At 37.2% G+C, this 22,686-nt stretch overlaps 4 protein-coding genes across 5 annotated transcripts; 2 read left to right on the top strand and 2 right to left on the bottom strand.

The window, feature by feature from the left end:
• The first annotated feature begins 4,056 nt into the window (after window positions 1-4,056).
• LOC118263017 (RNA-binding protein 33-like) lies at window positions 4,057-5,652 on the top strand. The gene is made up of 2 exons (XM_035574750.2): window positions 4,057-4,221; window positions 4,363-5,652. The coding sequence occupies exons 1-2, from the start codon at window positions 4,210-4,212 to the stop codon at window positions 5,539-5,541; spliced, it is 1,191 nt and encodes a 396-aa protein (XP_035430643.2). The 5' UTR covers window positions 4,057-4,209; the 3' UTR covers window positions 5,542-5,652.
• LOC118263016 (uncharacterized) lies at window positions 5,635-8,967 on the bottom strand. Its single transcript, XM_035574749.2, has 9 exons — window positions 8,680-8,967; window positions 8,257-8,343; window positions 7,697-7,854; window positions 7,270-7,314; window positions 6,960-7,034; window positions 6,513-6,870; window positions 6,214-6,393; window positions 5,920-6,093; window positions 5,635-5,844 (listed from the first exon to the last, which is right to left on the bottom strand). Exons 1-9 carry the CDS (start codon window positions 8,851-8,853, stop codon window positions 5,749-5,751), a joined length of 1,347 nt encoding a protein of 448 aa, XP_035430642.2. The 5' UTR covers window positions 8,854-8,967; the 3' UTR covers window positions 5,635-5,748.
• Window positions 8,968-9,386: 419 nt separating this feature from the next.
• On the top strand, window positions 9,387-14,495 carry LOC118262230 (uncharacterized). Of its 2 annotated transcripts, none has more exons than XM_035573417.2 (10): window positions 9,387-9,506; window positions 9,649-9,777; window positions 10,036-10,092; window positions 11,256-11,346; window positions 11,682-11,865; window positions 12,381-12,602; window positions 12,781-12,930; window positions 13,377-13,448; window positions 13,673-13,798; window positions 14,155-14,495. In XM_035573417.2, the coding sequence occupies exons 1-10, from the start codon at window positions 9,407-9,409 to the stop codon at window positions 14,365-14,367; spliced, it is 1,344 nt and encodes a 447-aa protein (XP_035429310.2). In that variant the 5' UTR covers window positions 9,387-9,406; the 3' UTR covers window positions 14,368-14,495. The 2 variants fall into 2 exon arrangements, with proteins under 2 accessions (XP_035429310.2, XP_050553243.1); XM_050697286.1 differs by having other exon boundaries at window positions 9,393-9,506; window positions 9,684-9,777.
• A 45-nt stretch (window positions 14,496-14,540) lies between these two features.
• On the bottom strand, window positions 14,541-22,493 carry LOC118262901 (uncharacterized). The gene is made up of 8 exons (XM_035574558.2): window positions 22,040-22,493; window positions 21,557-21,703; window positions 21,062-21,096; window positions 20,702-20,746; window positions 20,488-20,567; window positions 16,146-20,251; window positions 14,715-15,744; window positions 14,541-14,643 (listed from the first exon to the last, which is right to left on the bottom strand). The coding sequence occupies exons 1-8, from the start codon at window positions 22,216-22,218 to the stop codon at window positions 14,563-14,565; spliced, it is 5,703 nt and encodes a 1,900-aa protein (XP_035430451.2). The 5' UTR covers window positions 22,219-22,493; the 3' UTR covers window positions 14,541-14,562.
• Window positions 22,494-22,686: the final 193 nt, after the last annotated feature.

The following is a 22,686-nucleotide window of genomic DNA, read 5'->3' as shown; positions in this document are numbered from 1 at the left end:
ATTCGTTTTTGAGCGTTCTTTTAATTTGATGTAAAATATTAAGTCTACTGAATCATCGAAGAAGAGTGGTGTCAGTCCCAAAAATTGGGTATTGAACAGTAATTAATAAAGATAAAATCGAAATAATATTGGCCCCAAGAGTTTGAATGCAAACAAAAAAGTATGCCAAATGCTAGTACGGGTCAGGTCAAATCGCATGTGACCGGTGTAACACAGCCATCCGTCATTACAAGAGCTTGAAGTGTTAATCATTCACACAACACAACAGCTGCTTCACAAGTATTTAAATTATTCTATTACTTAAGTACAGATATTATGTATTCGTGATAAATTATTATAATTCATTAAATGCCACTTCGCATAAGGATTGCGTTGATATTAAACACTGTCTAAGCCTCGGGCATTTTTCTCGTCAGCGATGACAAAGGTGCAAAGGTTTTGGCATTTCATTGGGTGTGACTTACTTTTCTTCAACAATACATTCAATTGATTACGGAATCTTAAACTTACGACGTAACGGACTTAAGATATCCTGGACGGTTAGTCCAATGTGTACTAACCACAATTCTAAACTTCATGCTACTACAATTTCCAATATTTGAAGTTGATCAATGAATAGTAAGATCAATGAAAAAAATACAACTACCATTCAGCTAATAGATTTCTGGTTTCACGCGAATTAACCGCAAAGTAAATAGCGATTACCGCTAACATTTAGCTAGTTAAGACCTATGTGAGATGCGCGGACAAAATGAGAAATTGTACTAAAACGCCTACACGCCTTTATTGTGGTTGAACTCCATTATGAAAATTCACAAAGAACTAACGTCTGATAATGTTAAATTATGAACGATTTGTATTCTAATAAAAATGCTAATGATGCGTAGGCGGAGATAAATGGACGTTTAAGGCTTATTTCCACGGAGAAAATAAAATGTCGATTCTTCTAGGCTTGAAATGTAAGTTTTTGTTATTTTATCTAAGAACGCGATGATTGTAGAGAAGGTACTAAATTGTTAGATAAAACAGAGGTGCGAAATGACGCAGCGGACTTTTCTCTGTTACCTCATTGTTTGAGTACGGTACCTCGGTACCTCTAAATGGACCAGCCACCGCATCGCCGCACGGTGCGTGCGGTATTAGCCAAATATATGATGCCATTTTACCTTAATTTTTGTTTACTTCCAATACGTTATGCAATAACGTACCTTTTTGCCTAATTATGGAACCTCCGGAAATTGTAAAAAACAATGTTAATTGAATAAATATTGCACAATGTCACAAATTATTGTTTGAATGTATAAGAGGAGGAAGGTTTTTGTACTATTGTGCTTTACCGATTAATGAGATTAAGAAATAGGTGCTACATACTTAGTAAATAGGTACGATAGATACTTATAATAACAACTTACCACTTCAGAAACAAATGTTCAATTGTTCACATCACATTAATAAGTTTTGCTCACTTTCTGGTCACTTTGAATACATACTATGGTCATTGACTTCACATATTTACCTCCGTAGGTAATTCCAATTCAAATTAACCGATCGAGATACCACTTTGATCCTACCGCTCGTGTAACTGACAAAAGGTTGTGTGTTTAACTACTTATTGTAATGAGACTACTTCAAGTCTTGCTGTCTGCCTATTTGGCTAACAGATTTAAATATGCACATACATTATACGCAGCGGTATCACAATTATTTACTTGTTGTATATGGTCTGTCATCTACGGGCAGATAAACCTTGGCAATTTTGTCTGTTTTAAAAGTTGCATTATTGTACGTAAGTGTGAATAGATGCTGTTTGATTTATTTCCAAACTTCGTCGACTCAAGTCCATTGATGCAGTGCTGGAGGTAATCTGAAGGTCATTACTAAGTTTGTTTAGCCGTAATTGGAAGATACACGATAGTTATTCCAAAATATTAGCTGGGAGTGGCTCTCGTCGAGTGATCGTGTCACTCAATCAATGGATTCATTCATCTTTACATTACGTACTACTCCTTACTATGTAATTTATACATCTTTAGAAAGTTTCACGATTGGTCTACAAACAAAACTTCTGAGTGGCAGAATCAAAATGGTTTTAGAATTAAAGTAGGCTGTATCGGCTAATGCAATAATTCAATAGGCTATCAGTAACTCGTTGTAATTAGGAGCTATTGTGGGAACTAATTGAGCTGCTGCCTTCTATTTACTGACGACACCTTTGTATTAGAAGACGTTACGTCGGACATACCGATATTCGGTAATTAGCCAAGTATTTATTTCCTAATATAGCTTATTTATATAAACATTAATTTATATTTATTTATTTTTCTTACGTTTCTATGCAAAATAGTGTAAGAAAGACCTTTGACACAGGAATTTATTACGTGTACGGTGTAGCAGTCAGAGAATTATGGCGTCTTCATTGTATGCATCCGTTTGGCGAGGGTCCAGCTCTAGATAAACTGAAGGAAACATAATACATTCGTCGTTGGACTTTAATAAGCAAATGTAACTTTAATTAATACCTACGCCTATTGAGTAAAGTTTATTTCCTTAGTGCTACGGCTTACTATGTATAATAGTTTATTTACATTAATTAAAACATTGGTTACAGCAGTTTTTCTTCAAATATATTTTACATCTTCCCTATCCCCCTTCCTAATCTTCCCAATCCCTTTCTTCTCCAGCAACGCACTTGTAACGCTTCTGGTGTTTCGGGTGTTCATGCGCGGCGGCGATTGCTTACCATCAGGTGATCCGTCTGCGTTGCTTATACCATACCATACAATTTTATAAGCGTAATGGAACTTGGGCGCTATATACATAAAAATACAAAAGCTTTTGTTACTCATCATCTGTGCTTACCTCCCCCCTTACGTCTACATAATAAGTGTCTGTCTGTTAGGTAATTTTATGTGAACAATACTTTTATTGAATGACCCGTTGATGAACTATTATTGCACACATAGTTAACAAAACGACACATATACTACCGATAAATAAATATATTAATAATAATTGACACACATTTCATAGGTAGGCGCGAAATGACGAAACGAAATCAGTTTAGTTCTTCATTAAAATGTTTTGATACTGATTTTGTAATCCGTTGACGTTTAGGTTTTATTCCATCAGATGTCCATGAAACCTGATTTCTTGACCTAAGTTCATAGATACATATATATGGAGATTATCTACTTACTTATACATATTTTATATAAGTTGAATATACATGAATATTAAAATTAAATCGGTTGAATTAATTAGTTCGCGGTGTTTGGGTGATTTAAGTCTGTGGACATCTTTCGGTCAAAGGTTTAGTGAATCAATTGAATTCATATTAAATCATTAAGTACTAAGTAGTTCAGTTTTAGTAAAACTAACAAATAAATGTTTTATATATATTTAGGTTTAACAATGCAAGATATACTACATAGGTCACACTATATGTACTACAAAATGATGTATCTCTGTATTTTATAATCCAAGTAGAGAAAATTTCGTGCTTATACATAACACAGTACAGTATAAACATGAAACTAATAAATATCTTTATTATTCAACGAGAGAACCATGTTTTTAAAGCATAGAATTAGAATATTAGATACATATAATAAATGACTATAACTAATTCTTTTGTTGCATAAATGTCGTAATTATGAAATTACTTACAGAAAATTATCACATTATAGAAATTATCACATTTTGTTGCTAACCGTCACCAGCACTGTCTTAAACGATTGCGATAACAGTAACTCTTGTCATTGTTATCCCTTAAATTATAAGTGCTAACAAATGTACGCATTTGTGCAATCGATGGTGCGTTCATAATACTAGGTAAAGACCCCAGGTTTGCTTCTCTCAATAAAGATCTCAAACTAATAAATACACATGCTAAACTACTGTAAATCATTCGGCCTACATTGAGTTAATGTTGACAAATGGAAAATGTTTGTGTTCACTACCAACTTTTATCGGATTTTAATTAAAATGTTCGGTCGTATGCACTTCAAATACGATAATTCATAAAGTATTGTAACGCGAAACCGCTTAGATAATAAATGTGCGTTTTTCGAAATCACAAACGGACAATAGACACTGTTTTGTTTATGTGTAAAGATCAGAGACGCTCCCCAATATTCGGCGTAGTGGTGGCGAGTATAAAACCATAAGCGACTCATACGGATCATTACAGAGCCGCACGCATCTGCAGCTATGAGGACAGCGGTGAGTGACACACGATCACACGACACTCGGCACACGTGACACACTACTAGTGAAATTGTGTACCTACACTTTGCATATTTAACTAAATCCATTAATGCGGACGCCGTGGATTTCTACTTAACTTAATATTTGTTTTTCCAGTTAGTGATACTGTCGTTGGTGGCGGCCATAGCGGGCGAGGCGCCTTACCATCTCCCGCGGCCGGGGGTGAACGCACCAGTGTTCAACTACCCTTCAGCGCCTGCTCCTGTGCCTGCACCTGCGCCTGCGCCTGTGCCTCTACTACCTGCACCGCAGTTCCAGCCCCAACAACAGTTCAACCCTAACTCAGGCTACAATTACCAGGCTCCCCAGCCGCAGTACATCCAGCCTGCACCCCAGCCTGCACCCCAGCACCACCCCCACCCACCCCCACCTCCTGCCCACCACCACCATCATCACCACCACCACCAGGCACCTGCTCCAGTCTACATTCCGTCACCTGCCCCTCAACCCATAGTTCGTCCTCAACCACTACCAGTGTTCCAACCTCAGCCACAACCTATTTACCATCAGCCCAGTCCCTCTTATGGAGTGCCTCAGGCATTTGCACGAGCACCAGTACAACAAGCGCCGTTACCTGTGTTCGCTCCTCAACCGGCACCACAACCTCAAGCACAAGTAAACTCTATCAGCCAGGTCTACCAGCCTATTTCATACTACCAGCAACAGCAACAGCAACAACAACAACAGTACTCACAGCAAGGGTACAATTACCAGCAGCCTCAGCCACAGTTCCAGCCACAGCCTCAGCCACAGTTCCAGCCACAGCCTCAGCCACAATTCCAGCCCCAGCCTCTTGCCCTCCAGGCTCAGCCATTGCTCCAAAATTCTGCACCTGTGCTGTCCAGCTACCAGGCTGACTCCAACCAGTACAACATTGGTCAGGAACAAGTACACAGAGACGCTCTGGACTCCGTCGTAGTGAACCGTGTGCAGAATATAATCAAAGAAAATGAGCACAGTGTTGCCCGTAATGCTGGATACCAGTCCTTAGTGGCGGGAGTGTCTCTCGGACAAGCCAAGCCTAGTGTAGAAATCACTTCCTTCGTCCACACATCGCCTGCGGTGACTAGCTCTGGACATAGCGCAGAATTATCATCATCATCATCGAGCTCATCGAGCTCATCGTTGGCGTCTTCCGCAGTGTCACTTCCCTCAGTGGACTACGGAGTACCTTCTGCGCCTGCCGCCATCAGCTCCCAATCTGCTGAGTCATCTGCCACATACAATTTCTTACCACAGAACAAGCCAGCTATCGCGTACGGACCACCAAACTAATTTAGAATAAGTACCTACGTCATAGTATTATTATACAAAGAGCTTTGTAAATAGTCGACATTTTAAGAATTTTTGTAAATAAAATACAAAATAAACCCTTTATTATTTTTATTGCTCGTTTCATTATAATAATTATTTTGTTATTTATTCAGTAGTAATTATTACAAATATACATACGAACATACACGATACATGCACATAGAAATATTAACTCGAACATGTCTTTGTTGTTGTGCATTCTGTGTTTAACTTATCGGCGCAGACAATTTTCATAAAGAGCGGATAATCGGCGACACCCTTGTCCTAAAAAATATTAATATTGTGTAATGATTACATAACAAACGAGCCGACCGTACGTAAGAAGTGATAAAAACTTACGAAGCATATGGCATGGTCCGATGTTTGCGCGGCGTCCTCCATCACGCAGATGATTTTAGTCGCCGCTGCTTCCTTCGCTGCGCAACTACACTTGTCGTCGACTACAGTTACAGTAGATTGAGATTGCCGCCCTATAGGCTTAGGACCAAATATCTGATTTACCTCTTGAGTTTCCTGGAAAACGTGCATGAAATATTTAAGCTATGTGATTGTGTACTAGTATTTGTAGATGCTAATTTATGTACTGTTAAAAAACTAACCAAGTTTGAAATGAAGCTTTTCATCATAACTTACCCGTTTGGTAGCGACACAACATGTACACGGATCGGGCTGACGCTGGGGCTGAGTATCAACTGCATTTTCTTCAGGACATTGACAAGATATTTGTAACTTTTTCTCCTTTTTTGGTTTTGTGAGTGGTAACTTTTCTACTGAAACGACGATCTGAACACTTGATACTTTACTGGCCTGCCGCTGAAAACGTACAAATTATTTTATTGAAGCTGTCCAACTTGTATTTCTTACATTACACGTTGTATAAATTGCTCCCACTCCCAACTCGTTAATACATAATTATTGTTTTGAAGAATTACCGATATCGGTGCATTTCCTGTGTCTACATTGCAACAGCTTGGTGTTGTTGGTTCCTGTGCTGCAGGCTCGCACTGTACTTCTACGTTGATTGGAATTACTATCCCTTCTGGAAATTGGCAGGCAATGCATACTGTTCGTGTTTTCGACGGCACTTGCTGAATTTGATCTTGTTGACATGATGGGCAGATCGACTTTGTTTTTGGACCTTCTTGGGCTCTTTGGGGAATGGTGTCAATGGGCTTCAACACACTCTTCTCACAGATACTACTGAGGCTTTGTGATCTCCCCGAACATCTGCCACTAACGGGTGCATTGGACGATGTCACGGTAGCGTTGGATCTCATCCCAGTTGGAGTTCTAAAATTATAAAACATGATACATAGGTACTAGAACATAGTTAATTAAAAAAACAGAATTTATAGATAAAGAATTTGTGATCCACTAACTGATAGCAATTTTCAGATGCGGCGCGTGACAAATCCTTCGGTTGCAGTATGAACTCACAGCTTTGATTATGTGTCCTTGAAACAAGGAAAAGATAATTTAAAATTATTCATGTTAAGCAAACGAAACGTGTAAACTAACACAAATTACGGTTTACAAACTTTACAGGGAAATCAGTGTTGTTACATGGGTGTCTATGTCTACGTTTTTTGCAAAGGCTAAAAAGGTAGAGGTTATTCGGATTCATGTAAATGTGCTTAATTTAAACGATGGAACTACTATAGTTAAAGCATGTAGTATTTATTGACTTACCTTTTGATTCGTGACATTTTTTTACCACACGGTTCACGATATGAACTGAAATTTGTAAACAAATTAATAGATCACATTATTTTTGGACATAAATAGAATGAGCGCAAATTATTATCGGATACAATTCAAGTTATTTAGTTCCCTCTCTTAGAGTGATTTCCAATAAAGTAGGATGCGTCCTACTCTATACTGAGGTTAGCGGTTCCCAAAGATGATATGATATTTTTGTACGTATCAAGAATTTGTAGCGATTGCCAATGCTGCGTGCGATTAGTGCATAACAAATTGACAATGGAGAAAATTTTAAAATGGTATGGTTACGACACGTTGCCGCCTTCTTAACACGTAGGTATTAAACTAATACCACGAAAGTAGAATTAGCGTGTCAATGACTATAATTTTCTAGAATGTGTCTAAGCATCCATACCAAGGAGGAGCTTCTTCTACGGTGGTCGTCTTCTGTATCTTCAACTCGTAATACTGGTTCTGTTGCCCTTCGGACAGGTACTCCACGTATTTACTATCCAACCAATCGGCGAAACTGGTCACTTCAGGGTGAAAATCATACCTTTCTGGTATACGTTCCTTGATGAAACACCAATGTTATGTTTATAATATTGTCTGAATTACCATTTACCTATATATGTAAATATAGTTTTATTTCGATTGATTCAAACTTTTATTGACGTAAAACGTAATACAGTAAAACGGGCTGTATAGGAATCGAGAGGTGAATAGGGACAGAAGAGGGTTGAATAGATACAGGGAAATTCTTCATATGAATTCATATATATCTTCATATATATGCACATGTATAGGTAAGTATTGGTTTAGTTGGGTCCTGAGTTTGCCGATCCCTAGTCTAATAGGCCCTATTTCTTTAGTATATTTTCAATCATTTTACAAACATAGGTAGCAATGAAAATTTTAAGATAACGGTAGCTGTACTAGAGTCAATACGTTTAAAGGAATGTTTTTACCATTTACCTGTGTGTACCATTTGAAAGCTTTCACAAAACAATTCTCTTTCTTGGGTTGGCATGGTTTGCACTTGGTCTTGTTTTTAGACCGGGGCTAAAAGATATAACAGATAAGTGTATTAACACATTTCTGAGAAATTGCCAATTCTCAGTATGGTGATGTTGCTTGATGAAGGAATAAAATATGATAATGCTATAGTCCTATTTTTCAGTCATAAATATTAACCTACGTTAGGATTAATAATCTTTAGTGTAGTTCATTGTCCAACTACTACTACGACCAGTTGTTGTGCTGCGAATTTGCGAAGCATTCGTTTGCCCAGTGCACATAAGTGGTTGCGAGGCCGCCAACTTTGCGGTAAAATCGTACTAGAAGAATAATTATAAAAGGCTTTGTTTTGAATTGTTAAATCTGGTGTGTTATACTTACTACTTCAGCGTAGTATACCATAGGATGAGCCATAGTGGTAAACGTAGGGCCGCGTCGGCTGGTTATCTTCGATTTCCCATGATAATATATGTAGCTGTTACGTTTATCTTCAAGCAAATAAGTGCATTCAGAGCAATCACAATTTTCACAATCACTGAACGACGTGGAAGACATAGGGAATTTTTATATTACACGATAAACACAAAAATATTCAGATTTTGGTGATTTGGCCAAAGATTTAGATCATGATTTGTCTTGGTTACTTTCTGTCATATTTCTCTTTCTGTCAGTTTGGTTTTTTAAAGAAGAATGAACTAAAGAGGATATTTTGTGTTTTCATTGATAACATTGCTTCGATATGACGGACTGGATTTTAACCATGCACCAACGAGCACTGACGATATAGGAATCGTCGCTTGTTATCATCATCATCATCAGCCGAGAGACTTCCACCGCTGAACAATGCCTCCCCCTTAATCCTCCACGTAAAACGACAAGCCGCCACCTGCATCCACTGGCTCCCCGCCACTCTGACGATGTCGTCAGTCCACCTAGGTAGGCTAGGTTAGGCTATTGTTAATTTAAGAATCCTTGAGTGGACTTTCGATTTACATTTGATTGTCCTTAGACTATGTAAAAAGTCTTTAATCTTTCCTCAACTTTTTGTTTCGAAGCCACACTGAATTGTTACCTTTAACAATAGTAGTGTATAGCAAACTGAGGCAACATGTTGTTACCCTGGATTATAGTATTTTCATCGTGTGTATCTCTAGTATTTAGTTATAACAATAGGATGTTTACGTTGCTCAGTGTCGAAAATGTTACCGGTAGGTACATGGTCTATTTTAATTATTAGTTTTATAGTAAGCCGATAACATAATAATTAATTTAGTATGTCTCACGAAAGTTACAATAAAATCATAGTTTTATAGAAATAAGTTAAAATACAAATGGTGTTTTCTCTTCTAGATTCTCAATGTGGTGTTTATAACCCATCTTTACAGCAATTGAAAAGGTATACGGTTACTAAGTCAGCTGAAGACCAAACTGTTTTATACACCTTTTTCACAATCAGCGTTACTATTCCACAAACTACAGGTGAGATGAATATGCTGATAATTACTTCATTAAGTATCTTTAGTAGATACTTAGAGATAGTTTTATCAAACCATGTAGTGCAAGAGCCGAACGTATAGCATACATATGAAAGGAAGTGGCCAGACTCCATTGTGAAACAGACACCTAATAACAATAAGTTTCCCTTAAACAAGGATGATTATTATACTCGTACAATGAATATATTGCAATTAAAGAAATATTTCCTTTTACCAATATTTCCTATTGTCTTTTTTGCAGATCCTTTAATAGGATTTGAAAAGATTTTCAACAAAGTTTTATACGGACACAAATCTGGTAACTATTTCTGTGATCCATTACTAGTTAATACGCTAGGTAATAAGTAACGAAAATTTTGAAAAAATGTTGTTAAGATTATAATATGTATAAATCGCTTATAATGCCTAGGTATACGTCACAACGTGAGGAGTGAAATTTCGGTAGAAAAAGTTGGGCAAAGTTTAAGATTCGTCATAGTAATTATATGTGTGTGACACAACGTTGTATAATATCGAAAACCTGTTGGCGGAAGCTTTCGGCGACCTAGTGTAGGCATAGGTACTTATATATTATTTAGGGCAAGTGACCCGGTTGTGGCCATCGACCCCTTTGTGGCCACTTGGGCCTTCAAATATTTATAACTAAGGCATGGACAAATAAATTACTCTGTTATGTACAGTATTTAAAATATTGAATATTGGAGACACTGATACCGTTGGCAGCTTTGATGTGTCAAACTTCACTTCGATGCAACAAGTCATTATTTTTAGTTGAGGGTGAAATTGTTAAGATCTTAACAAAAAGGCTAAGGCGAGCGGGTGAGGATTTGGTTTTTATTTTTTTAATCTTTGCTTATTGTTTGGATGTTTATGTTAATACTACATGAAGAATATATTGTCTAAGTGGAACTAAAGTTATTTTGTCGCCATATGTTTCTGAAGTGCGATTATTAGAAGGTGGCCACTAATGGACACAAAATTATGAATTTCTCCATCTTTGGCCACACGGCTGGCCAAAACTTTTGTACATAAACGCCCCACTTCTAGTCATTTATCGTAATTTATTTATTATTTTTCCTTGGCTTTACATATCAACAAATACATATTTTTCATTTTCAGAGATGCAATAAATTGCCTTCACACAAAGGGAGGTCAGTTTACTTTGCAGCTTTTACCAACGTCATATAAATGTTGATCTCTTTATTTGTAAGTTAAATTCAAGTGAAGTAATAATATTTCATATTTTCCGGACTAAATGAAAACCATTGTTTCTAAAATGTCAAATTTAATTAATAAATTTTGATTACCATTATTGTATTTTTTGATGGCCAGAACTGGCACACGACCGTGGCCAGAAATGGCACGAATCTGGCCAAAAATGGCACAAACTCCCTTTTTTTTCTTTTTTATACAGTTATTTTTTTACTGGACGTTCTTTAAAAAAGGGTTTTCTTAGGCAAGAATTTGTAGAGCCGGACAAAAATGCTGAAAATACTAACCTTAATGAAACTGTCGATAATTTGGCGCACTGGCCCTCGGGACAAATTATGAGGTAACCTAAGTTATAACATAACCCAGGTAGGTTACATTATATTACATTTTTGACCATTTCTTTTTTTTAAAACGTTGCCCCACATTAGGATTTCCTCTTGTGTCGTGAGTGCGTTAACAAACATACAAGTTCATATACTGTCATAATTTGGCCACTGGCCCTCGGTTATGATATAAGTTAGCTGTTTGTAGATTCATAAGATTCGAATAGTTTATTTATTTATGTATTGTTATTTACTTAATAGTACCAATTTTCTTTATAATGTGACATGAATTTACAAGTTTATACATTTATGTAGACCATGTTTATATGACAAGAATGTTGCATTTATGCAGATCAGAAACATTTCAAGGCAAGAGTGGTGTTCACATGCCCTTCCTGGAGTACTTGCACAAGGGTCACTGTCGTCTGAAGGTCACCAAGGATTTCATGCAGACGGCTGTGAATGCCTTCGCCATATTTGTGTCTGGAGACATCATGGACATTAAAAATTTGCCCGCATCTTACGTCCTAAACTCGGTTTGTTATCACACAGTCACTAAAGGAGAATTAATATTCACTTTTCACCAGTTATGGTATAATAAAATCTATTGATAGCATATTGCCGTACACCAGACATCAGTCCAAATTTTTGAAGATTGAAATGATTTATATAGGTATACATTTTGCACTTTGTCAGGCGTTGTGATCAAACTCAACCCTTGTACAGTAATGATGTTACGCGTGACTAAAGATGTATACACCTTACGTAATTATATAAAAAAAAAACTGTATATTTCTGCAATATTACCTGATTCATTGCGGCCGAATGGTCGCAAGTGCTGCTAGGTTTTTTTTTTATCAGTGGGGAAAATCATCCAATGTCTTCTCCCGGGGGAGTGTCAGACTCTGACTGACTAAAAACCACCCCGTTCCTACTCTTGCTTCCGTTCCTTCTAGTCAGAGCCCCGGTAAACCCGCTAGGTAGTCCGCAGCTCTAGGCTACTAACTAATGTTTAGCTCCATTCCACTGAATCATTGGTAATACATGACAGGCTCGCACAATAGCCATGATGAAGGTGGAACGTGAGAAGTTGGCAGCCACGTGGCACGTAGTGAAAGGGTCCACGCCGACCCAGAACATCTCTTACGAAGTCCTGGAGAAGTTCCGGCCACTCTTCAAGCATGTCAACGCCAGGGAGATTGCCAGGCTCAATCTCTCCGATGACAGGATACTGTCGTATATCGGCACGCATCCTGATCTTAATAGACATCAGGTAATCATGCCATAAAAATGTCTTTAATGTAATCAAACATTTAGCACTTTATCGTTCATGGAGATGACTCCCTATCTTCTGTATGATTATTTTTAGAAGAGAAGAACCACTGAAAACCTGTCAAAGTCCAATTTCATTTTAGTTAAATATATACCATGACATGACATGATGATTACAGGTCGGTGTGGTGGCCAGTAGATACTTACAATTAAATCCTAGATGGACAGAACCCAGGTACCTGAACCTCATGAACAACTTGTTGTGTGGAGTACCCATGACCTTCATGAGGAGGATCCCAGAGAACACATACTTGCAGCTGACGCACCAGGTTTGTAGATCAGCACATTAACACGTTCACTGACATCTTAGTCAACATCATCATCAGCAGAAGTCGGTGTGGTGAGCCATAGCATACGGCACGAATTAAATCGGCTAGATGGACAGAACCCAGGTACCTGAACCTCATGAACAACTTGTTGTGTGGAGTACCCATGACCTTCATGAGGAGGATCCCAGAGAACACATACTTGCAGCTGACGCACCAGGTTTGTAGATCAGCACATTAACACGTTCACTGACACCTTAGGCATCATCATCATCAGCTAGCAGTTTTCTACTGGTGTACAAAGGCCATTCCCTTAGTCCACCCCAATAACCTTTACTTTATTTTATGATCCATGATCCGCCAAATGAGAACTTAGTGGCATTATTCTTTTTGTACGTACTGTAAATAAAAATAGTCAATTCGAATATGTGCATTGGTCTTGTTTGCAGTTATTTTACCACATACGGGCGTGCGACCCATTGCAGCGCAGGTTCTACTTGACAATGATGATGAGGACTCAGGTAAAATATTAATCCTTCAATCAACTTTGCAAAAGAAACATACTAACACGGGATTATGTATTTAACGTAGCAAGTAATTGATAAGATTTATTGTAAAAAGAAAAACAAATTGTATGACAAGGGCACGGACCAAGAGTCCGTGGTGAACAAATGTAAATAAACATATTAAAAAAAAAACGTAGCAAGTCGAGAGATTACAACATGTTGCTATGTGATTTGTACAGGCGCTCGGTAAATCATATAGCTGGAGTGCGCGCGAAGTGTCCCGCCTCGGATTGTTGCTGGCTGAAGTCAGTGGCTCGGACTTAAGTGCCATCAACCCCGAGGCTATGTCTGGCATCACGTCACAGGTTAGTAGTTACCTACTAGTTAAAGGCTAAATACCACAAGGGCACACGAGAATAGTAGGAGTTGGATAAAGAGACTAAATTCATCTCTACACTGCGAACCGCGTTTAGTTATAAAACAGAACGTAAATATAAAATTAGCTGTACCTAATTGAACTTGAAAAAATTAGTGTTTATTTTATCGTGATTTTTTTATTGAATCAAAGATACTTGTACTTGTACTAATAATAGTTTATAGTACATTTTTAAGACTTGTTTTATACGGAGCATAAGCAGAATTTTATTAATTTGTGCTAATACTGTTTATAACTAATGGCATTGTTATTATGGGCCTGTACAAAACTAAATGAAACTTTCAGGTAATGCTGGAAATGCCGATACATAGCCTGTTGTCGATCACAGAGATGCAGCTTCGTTACCTCGACCCCAAGACTATCAACATCTTGGCGCGCAAGCTGATCTCTTATCAGGAACATCTTGAAAGCTCCAGCTACAAAGGCCATCCCATACGGCCTTCACGAAATTCAATAATATTAGTTTTCTGTGTTACATATCAATTTTGGTTCTTATAGTAAACATTTAATTTACAATCTTGATGAATTGCTATTGTTGGTGAGCTAAAAGTGCCTGTAGTAATGAAAAAGCAAATCATTATGCCTCTAGATAATATTGTACTTGTGCAGGAACTACAGCTTGCCTGGCAAAAAAGTATACTACATCTCAGGTAAAAAATAAACCAAAAATAATTATTTGTATATTTTATATTTTCAAAAAGAATATTGTTTCAACACTTCCAACGGCGGCAGATGGAATGAATATCGCCCGTCTTCCTGGAGTCGAGCTTCCAACTAAAAAGTGTGAATTAATGTAGTTTATTAAGGTATTTACGTACTTTATTTATGGACTATTACTAACTTACCATAACACAGCACCACTGCGTCTGTGTCTCCGTGTGAGAGACATCGTGCTGGCCTGCCTGGGACTGCACTTGCATGCAGACGCGAGCGGTCACTTGGTCTGGTGAATCAGCTTCTGTGTTTGTCTGCATGGGACATGTCGGTGGACAAACTTTCTGGGGCCCTTGCTGAGTTGTTGCTGCTTCGGGTTGCGAGCCTTCATCTTGTGTTTGTTTACAAGTTTGACACATTTCTTGTATCGGCGCTGTTTGTGCTGGGTTACAAGTTTGACACATTTCTTGTTTCGGTGCTTGTGTTTGTGCTGCAGGACAAGGTTGACATTTTTCTTGTTTCGGTGCTTGCGTTTGAGCTGCAGGACAAGGTTGACATTTTTCTTGTTTCGGTGCTTGTGTTTGTGCTGGATTACAAGTTTGACATGGCTGTTCCTGCTGCGGTGTCTGGTTTTGAGTTTGTGGACATCTTTGCGGACAGCCTAGACCAGCGGACTGCTGACTTGTGTCAGGCACACTTTGTGATTGTGACTGCGGACACGTTTGTGGACAACATACCACTTGTACTGGCGGAGAACAGTTTTGTGACATTCGCGGACACTTTGGTGACTGGTCTAGCGTACAGTTTTGTACTATCAGTACTTGAGCACCTGCTGGTGGGCACAGTTGCGGACACTGCTTCAGTACTCCGCGGGACATTTTGGAACCAAGCGGATCATCAGTTTGAGCGCTGGTTGGTGCATGGCAAGTGGAATGGTTCGCCATAGACATCTGAGATACGCTATCTTTTTTAAACTCGCATTTCAGACTGTCTTCAGTTATACTGACTTTATGTTTAGTCACTAGACATTCACTTTTAGTATCTTCTGTTTGAGACGTGGAGTTTATGACAGCAATAAGTTTTCCTGGGTCCTTTTTAGCTGCAGCAGTCTCTAAAGCCATATCTGAATGAGTCTTTTTGATTGGAATACCACTACTCATTCGTTTTGCATCATTCAGTACTGTTGACGCTTGTGGCTGTCGCATACTATCACAATTACATCTGAAAATGTTATGAAATGAGTGAAAATAAGATTTAAGAAACTAGTCAATAATATTTATTTATAATAAAAAAGCTACTAAATAATAATAGTAAAGCACGCTAATGGGTTTCAATTTTGCCATAACCTTAAATCGGATCAACAAACATAATATGTAGTTATCTTTAATGATGATTGTATATTTTTAACTGTAATACATACATTACAAATACGGCGAAATCTAGTAAATAAAATAACCAAGATACCTACGATTTGCAAACAAGATATACGTAAACAATAGGTTGATAATTGTGGAAGTCTAACCAGTAATTGAAGGAATTTAGATGATGATATGGGTGAACAATATTCTGCCGTCTTTAAAAAAGATCGTATGGAAACAATTTAAAGTAAATTATGGCCTTACCTATCTTCTCCATGTTGCGGGGAGCTTGGTAACAAGACGATATACTTTTTACTTTCACAGCAAGCTGGTAGATCGCTTGCGAGCTGGTTATTTAGTCTGTCGCAGCAAGCACACTGGACAACCATTACTTTCGGATGACCCTCAAACCCGCTTCCCTTACAAGTCTCTTCATTGAGTAATGATTGTAATGATTTGCTTTGCTCGTATAAATCATCATCAATCGTTATCTGTGAACCTTTTTCTGTAGTAACTATATTTGTTAAAGATCTGGACTTTCGAGTAGTATTTTGGGATGATATCACTGACCGATCTCCATTTATAACTTCAATGTTCAGTTTCAAGTTGACTATATCACCCTTATTTAATATTGATATAATATTTTCTTTCTCATTAGCAGCGACCGTGCTGCCTTGCAAGCTAGGTAAGTTAGAGAATGCCCACTGCATTTTTGTAGTATTATATGCAACTACTCCCTGCCCGTGCTGCTCCGCTGCATCACATACTTCAGCATACGTTTGAACTCCTTCGCTAACAGGGATAGATATGACGCTCCGCCTAATAGTGACCACTTCTGTTTTCGTTTGGTTCGAAGCATCAGTAATATCATCAATAACGTGTTTAACCGAATCTAATCTCATAGAGGCTATTTCAGTTTCTGGATTTCTTAATAAATTTTTAGAGATAATAATAACTTCTTTATCGCCAATCATATTTTCGATAGGAATATTATCTCTAGCTAAACTTTTTTGATTTGATATAACTTTTATAAATGACGTGGATGCTTTCTTTGTGTTCTTGGTAGCGAATTCTACCATCGGAGGAGTGACAACAGGTGAAGTTACAAGCTGGAGTGGATATTTGGGTGCTGAGTATTCTTTTTCAAGTTGATCCGATACAAAGTCGGGGATATCTGTATTATCTTTTGTGACTAATTTCTCTTCTGATTCATTTGGTACATTGGAAATCGGATTTTGTGGCCAATGTGTTATAGTTTTATGTACACTTGGATAGCGATTCAATGATTTTCCTGTCGATAAGTTACTTTTACGTGGTTGTTGTTGTATTTCAGTAATATTAGAAACGATTGTAGTATTATTTCCTCCTATATTGTCTAATTTCGCAGGCTGAAAAGTTATTTTGTCAAGATCATTTAGTATGGGATTTGGTTCACCTAATCTATCCTTGATGTCAGTTTCACCGAAAGGAGTTTCAGATTCATCTACTTGCACTGGAGGTACTCCCAATCCAGGTTTAGGATTCATTTTGTCTTTAAGACTTGTTCTCGCTCCAGTTGTAATTGGCTTAGTACGACGATCAGCTGTTTTTAAAAATGAGTTTTTCCTTTCAGTATCTTGACTACTGCCACCCCTGATCCGAAGATCACCACCTTTGCTGTGATTTTCTCCGAACTTCGATCCATTATCACCGTTTCTAGTTTTCTGTATACTAACTCGATTATTTCGCTCAGGATCGTTTAATCTTGTTGTATTGTCATTAATTGAGTTTCTCGGTTCTCCTAATTTGCTTCCATTGATTCCGTTTCTAGTTTTCTGTAGACTCAGCTTGCGCGTGTGTTCATTTTCTCTGCCTTTCTGTTCACTAGGTATACCTTTATATCCAATACCATTGGTTTTCAAATCACTAATTTTTCGCTCATTTTTATGTTCTGTTTTATTCTGTTGATTTGATTTTTGTGCAGTTTCATTTTCTCTACCTCTCTGATTGCTAACCTCTCTATGGCCTCTATATCCATTACCATTGCTTTTCAGATCACTTACTCTTCGTTCAAATTTATTTTCTGCGTTATTGTTTTCATTTTTGTTTTTATTAACTGAATTTCTTGGTTCTTCCACTTTTTTCCCGTTCATTCCGTTTCTAGGTTTCTGTTGACTAGACTTGGGTATGTTTTCTATTTTACTGCCTCTCTGTTCACTAGCCTGACGTTTATGATCAATACCATCTCTTTTCAGTTCACTCATTCTGCGGTCAAATTTATTTTCTGCGTTACTGTATTCACTGTATCTACTAATATTGTCATTAAGTGAGCTTCTTGGTTCTTCTATTTTGCTTCCAGTCATTCCGTTTCTGAGTTTCTGTTGACTCGACTTGAATATGTATTCATTTTCATTGTATCTCTGTTCAGGCTGACCTTTATGATCTAGACCATCTCTTTTCAGTGCACTCATTCTCCGGTCATTGGATTCACTATTCTTTTTACTTATATTTTCATTAGGCGAGCTTCTTGGTTCTTGTACTTTACTTCCGTTTCTAGGATTCTGATGGCTCGATTTGGGTGTGCATTTCTTTATGTAGCATTTGTATTCACTATCCATATCAAAATTGCATTCATTGCACAGTTCATCAGCTTGACCTATACCATAATCAAGATCATCTCTTTTCAGTTCATTCATTCTACGGTCAAATAGTTTTTCCGTGTATTCACTTTGATATTCACTTACAATTGAGCTTCTTGGTTCTTCTACTTTGCTTTCGTTTCTAGATTGTTGACTCGATTTGGGTAAATATTCATTTTCAGTGTCTTTCTGTACGCTAGGACGACCTTTATACTCAAGTTCTTTGCTTTCCCGTTCACTCATTCTCCGATCATTTTTATTTTTTGTCATATTAGTATATTCACTTATATTTTCATTATCTAAGCTTCTTGGTTCTCCTATTTTGGTATCGTTCTTTCCATTTCTAGGTTTTTGTTGACTCAGATTGGGTATGTATTCATTTTCGCTGCCTCTCTTTTCACTAGATCGACTTCTATTCTCAGGGCCCTTGCTATTTGATTCACTCATTCTCCGTCCATATTTCTTTTGATACTCACTCACATTTTCATTTTCTAAACTTCTTGATTCTTCTGCTATGTTTCCATTTCCAGGTTTCAGTTGACTTAAACGACGTATGTATTCATTTTCATTGACTCCTTGTGCAGTAGGTTGACCTTTATACTCATTACCGTTGTTTTGTAATTCACTCGTCCTCCTCTCATTAATATTTTCATTAATTGGGCTTTTTGGTTCTCCTGCTGTGTTTTCGTGCGTTCCATTTCTAGGTTTCTGTTGACTCGACTTGCGCATGTATTCATTTTCACTACCTCTGTGTTTACTAGGCTGACCCCTATACTCATTCAGACCATTATTATATAGGTCACTTATTTGTCGTATTGGGGTATAACCATCTTTATCACTTTCTTTGTTCCTTGCTTCGGCAGATCTTTCTCTCGAATCAATTGTTTTACGTATATATTCATTTGCTTTGGTATCACTGTAGTTTTTCTCTGGTATTTCTTCCCTCATTTTGTTTTCACGGGCATTTTCTTTGTTAGCCAAATTTCCCATTACTGTATTTAATTGTTCAGCAGTTAAAAATGTTTGATCATCTGGAATATTTTCTAGTTCAATTAGTTTATTTCTGAGATCTGTCGATAATGGTTCATTCACACTAGATTCGATCCTATTCGTGTCCATTTTAATTTCACGTTTACCGTTTTCTCCAAAACTTGGTCTATCTTTACTTAGTGTATCTACATTTCCAACATCTTTGGATCCATTATCACCCCATCTAGTTTTTTGTTGGCCAATTTTACTTCCATAATCACTTGATCTAGGTTTTTGAGTAAATGACCATGTGCCGTGAGTGTACATTGAACCGGGACCGCTTTCTTCTGAATCGTAATCTTCCACAGTTTTATCATAATTTCTTTGTTGAAATCCACGGTCCATCGATCCGAGTATACGTTCAGGTCCGGCGTGAAATCCTTCCAGTACACTTTGTTCCTTTCCTTTTAAATCTGGTTTTGTTTTTGGGGCAATTTTACTTCTCCAAGGCTCAACATTATCTGATTCGCCATGATAGTCAGTCTCCTGAACTGCATCAGTGTTCATGGGTCTAGGGAGACTGGGTTTTTGGTTACTAGCCCTACTAGAATTGTCATTATCTCTTCTCAAGTCTGTACCTGAGTCATGTTTAGACGGTTTATTGTCATAGGGGTCACTTTCGTAGACCTTGTTTGATTCAGGCTGACTTAGAGTTCCAGACTTGCTAAGCACGCTTCCATAGTCACTGGGGTCATAAGTGCCTGTTTCGGGTCTGGGACGTACCTGGAAAGAGGGAACGTAGCTTTAGTGGCAGCGTGAAGATAGTTGAATAGTATTGAAAATATTTGCCCCTATTTTGAGTATTTGCTTAATATTTGGTTAGCTTTTATTACTGTTAAGAAAATTAGGTAGTTCTTATTTAAAAATAAGACCCTATATTGAACAGGGTGACATAATATATATTGTATTAAAATACATAATACCTAATATAATTATAGTAAGTAACCAAGTTTACGCACGGTTGTCTCGTAGTTTCCATCTTGTGATTTCCAGTCCGGATGTTTAGTAGCAGGGATTAAAGGCTCAAAGGAATCCACTCCTAGAAAAATACAATAGAAATAGATACCATTAACTTGTCAACCACCACTTTTCCACCACGCTTAGCGGAGGATTTTATTTCAACAGTTTTCTTTCGGCAGTTAATGCATAAGGGTTTATAATGTAAATACTTACTGTCAAGATCCTTTGGATAGCCGGTACAATCCTCGTAGCAACAACCTAGAAATCAAATATGTTATGTCAAGTAAGTATGTATTTTTATAATATAAAGTGTGTGTAAGTATGTTATTTTTTTAATGCACATTCCGTGCTAATCGTATTCTTCATTCTTGAAAACAAGAGTTAACCTTTTAACTGGGCTAAAAACAATAACAGTTGGTACCTATGTATGTTACAAATATTATAATTAATATTAGAACTTCTAGAAGATTTTGATATCATTTACAGCAACATGCAGCTCCAATGTGTTGCTTTATGATGTTCTAAGATGTTTATACCAAACACACAAATTACTGTTATAAGTGCAAAACTTACCAGCTCTCTTTTTTGCTTGCCGCTTTTCCCAGGACCTTTAACAGATAAATACAATTTTTACAATAATTACTACAAAACTCATTTAATTATTACAAAACACACAAGTTCGAGAGGACCAATAAAATAAATATTATTATGAAAACATGAACAATCAAGAGCCTGTATTGGTCTATTGCTGGACAATAAGCCTCCTCTACATACATTACATGAGGGTTTACTATACTCTTTACACTTAGAAGACGGGGTTGGGGATGAAGATTGCAATTTAATAGATTCAACTACCAGCTAAAGGAAGATAAGACTAGTCGTAAATGTATTTTACTCTGCACATATCAGAAGGCTTAAAATATTTTCCACTAGCTTCTGCCAGCGGTTTCAACCGGGTTACCGTGGGATAAAAAGTTTACTATCACCCAATGAGCTATATCCTGACTGTATACCTAATTTCATTAAAATTCGTTCAGTACTTTCAGCGGACGTACTGAAAGTACTTACCTCGAAGCTTTTAGAAGGTATTTCTGATAGCCAGCATCGATGAACTCCTCAGGTGGTTGTACAGCAACATAAGCATGGCCATCCTTGAGCTCTAGTGGACCCTCCACCTGGTGACCGTCTATTGTGTACAAATATATTTGGGGTTGTCTGGAAGTGCAAAATAATAAATGAATAGTATCTTAAACTTCATCAATTTAAATAATATGTTGGAAACCATTCTTTTTCTTCTCTTGTAATGACATTTCTTGGTTCATTTTATTGTAGGATCCAAGATTTATTCATGTTCGACGACGATGTGACCGTCATTGTGCTGGTGTTTTCATGGTGTTTTCAGTTATTTCGAAAGATTGATCTGGCTTGTCCCAATAAAAGATGTGAGAGAGAAACATGTGGGGTTGTTCTGAAGGTTTCTTATTAAGTATATTATTTTCTACACATATTTCACGGTAATAATTAAAATTATAATAGATAGCAGGTAATTACTGTATTCCATAATGAGATTGTGCCAATTGGTTCAATGTTGCCTCCCACCAGTTGAGCTCGTCAGCGTCCAAGTGATATTTCCTCGGCGGTGAGAACTGCTGTCCGTTGGAGAACAAGAATATCTCGATAGAACGCCAGTCTCCTTCGGTATCAGGCACCTTCGCCTCTTCAGCATTCATACTCAGGTTCTTTTATACTTTCAATTTAGTAATAAGCTCTTTACACATCAAATCCATATGAAATATTTCGTAAATCCTTTCATTCAAATTGACAACAGATTTTGTTCACATTAAAATCATAATTTAATAAAATTAATACAAAATATCATAATTCGTCTCAAGTAATCATTTAATACAGTGTTTTCCTTAATAATTAACAATAAAATTTTATGATATTTTCTAATTAATTTTGAAAACACCGCGACATTTCATATAAACATTAATGACATTAGAATTTGGAGTTGCCATTATTTTATTACATTTACCCATTTCATCTTAATTTTCAAAAGCTATGACGCCTCCTTTCTTTGAAAAATGAAAGTTTATGGCAACATTTGTATTTTTTTAAAAGCAGTAATAGTCACGCCCTACTAGATATAGATTCTGTAAACGAATGTTTCTTTATTCATAAGTTATTAAATAGACAGG

Source organism: Spodoptera frugiperda, chromosome 12 (assembly GCF_023101765.2).
Source record: "Spodoptera frugiperda isolate SF20-4 chromosome 12, AGI-APGP_CSIRO_Sfru_2.0, whole genome shotgun sequence".
Lineage (NCBI taxonomy): Eukaryota > Metazoa > Arthropoda > Insecta > Lepidoptera > Noctuidae > Spodoptera > Spodoptera frugiperda.
The sequence above is the reverse complement of the archived record's forward strand: the minus strand, read 5'-3'. Positions and strand labels throughout refer to the sequence as shown.

Excerpts from the sequence above, each read along its gene's own strand:
- LOC118262901 (XM_035574558.2), bottom strand. The coding sequence starts at position 22,218 with ATGAATGCTGAAGAGGCGAAGGTGCCTGATACCGAAGGAGACTGGCGT. Across the intron at positions 20,747-21,061 it reads GCAAGCAAAAAAGAGAGCTG|GTTGTTGCTACGAGGATTGT; the intron begins GTAAGTTTTGCA and ends TTTGATTTCTAG. Across the intron at positions 20,568-20,701 it reads CTATCCAAAGGATCTTGACA|GAGTGGATTCCTTTGAGCCT; the intron begins GTAAGTATTTAC and ends GTATTTTTCTAG.
- LOC118262230 (XM_035573417.2), top strand. The coding sequence starts at position 9,407 with ATGTTGTTACCCTGGATTATAGTATTTTCATCGTGTGTATCTCTAGTA. Across the intron at positions 10,093-11,255 it reads TTTATACGGACACAAATCTG|AATTTGTAGAGCCGGACAAA; the intron begins GTAACTATTTCT and ends TTCTTAGGCAAG. Across the intron at positions 11,347-11,681 it reads CCCTCGGGACAAATTATGAG|ATCAGAAACATTTCAAGGCA; the intron begins GTAACCTAAGTT and ends GCATTTATGCAG.
- LOC118263016 (XM_035574749.2), bottom strand. The coding sequence starts at position 8,853 with ATGTCTTCCACGTCGTTCAGTGATTGTGAAAATTGTGATTGCTCTGAA. Across the intron at positions 7,855-8,256 it reads CTTTCAAATGGTACACACAG|GAACGTATACCAGAAAGGTA; the intron begins GTAAATGGTAAA and ends TGTTTCATCAAG. Across the intron at positions 5,845-5,919 it reads CGGACCATGCCATATGCTTC|GACAAGGGTGTCGCCGATTA; the intron begins GTAAGTTTTTAT and ends AATATTTTTTAG.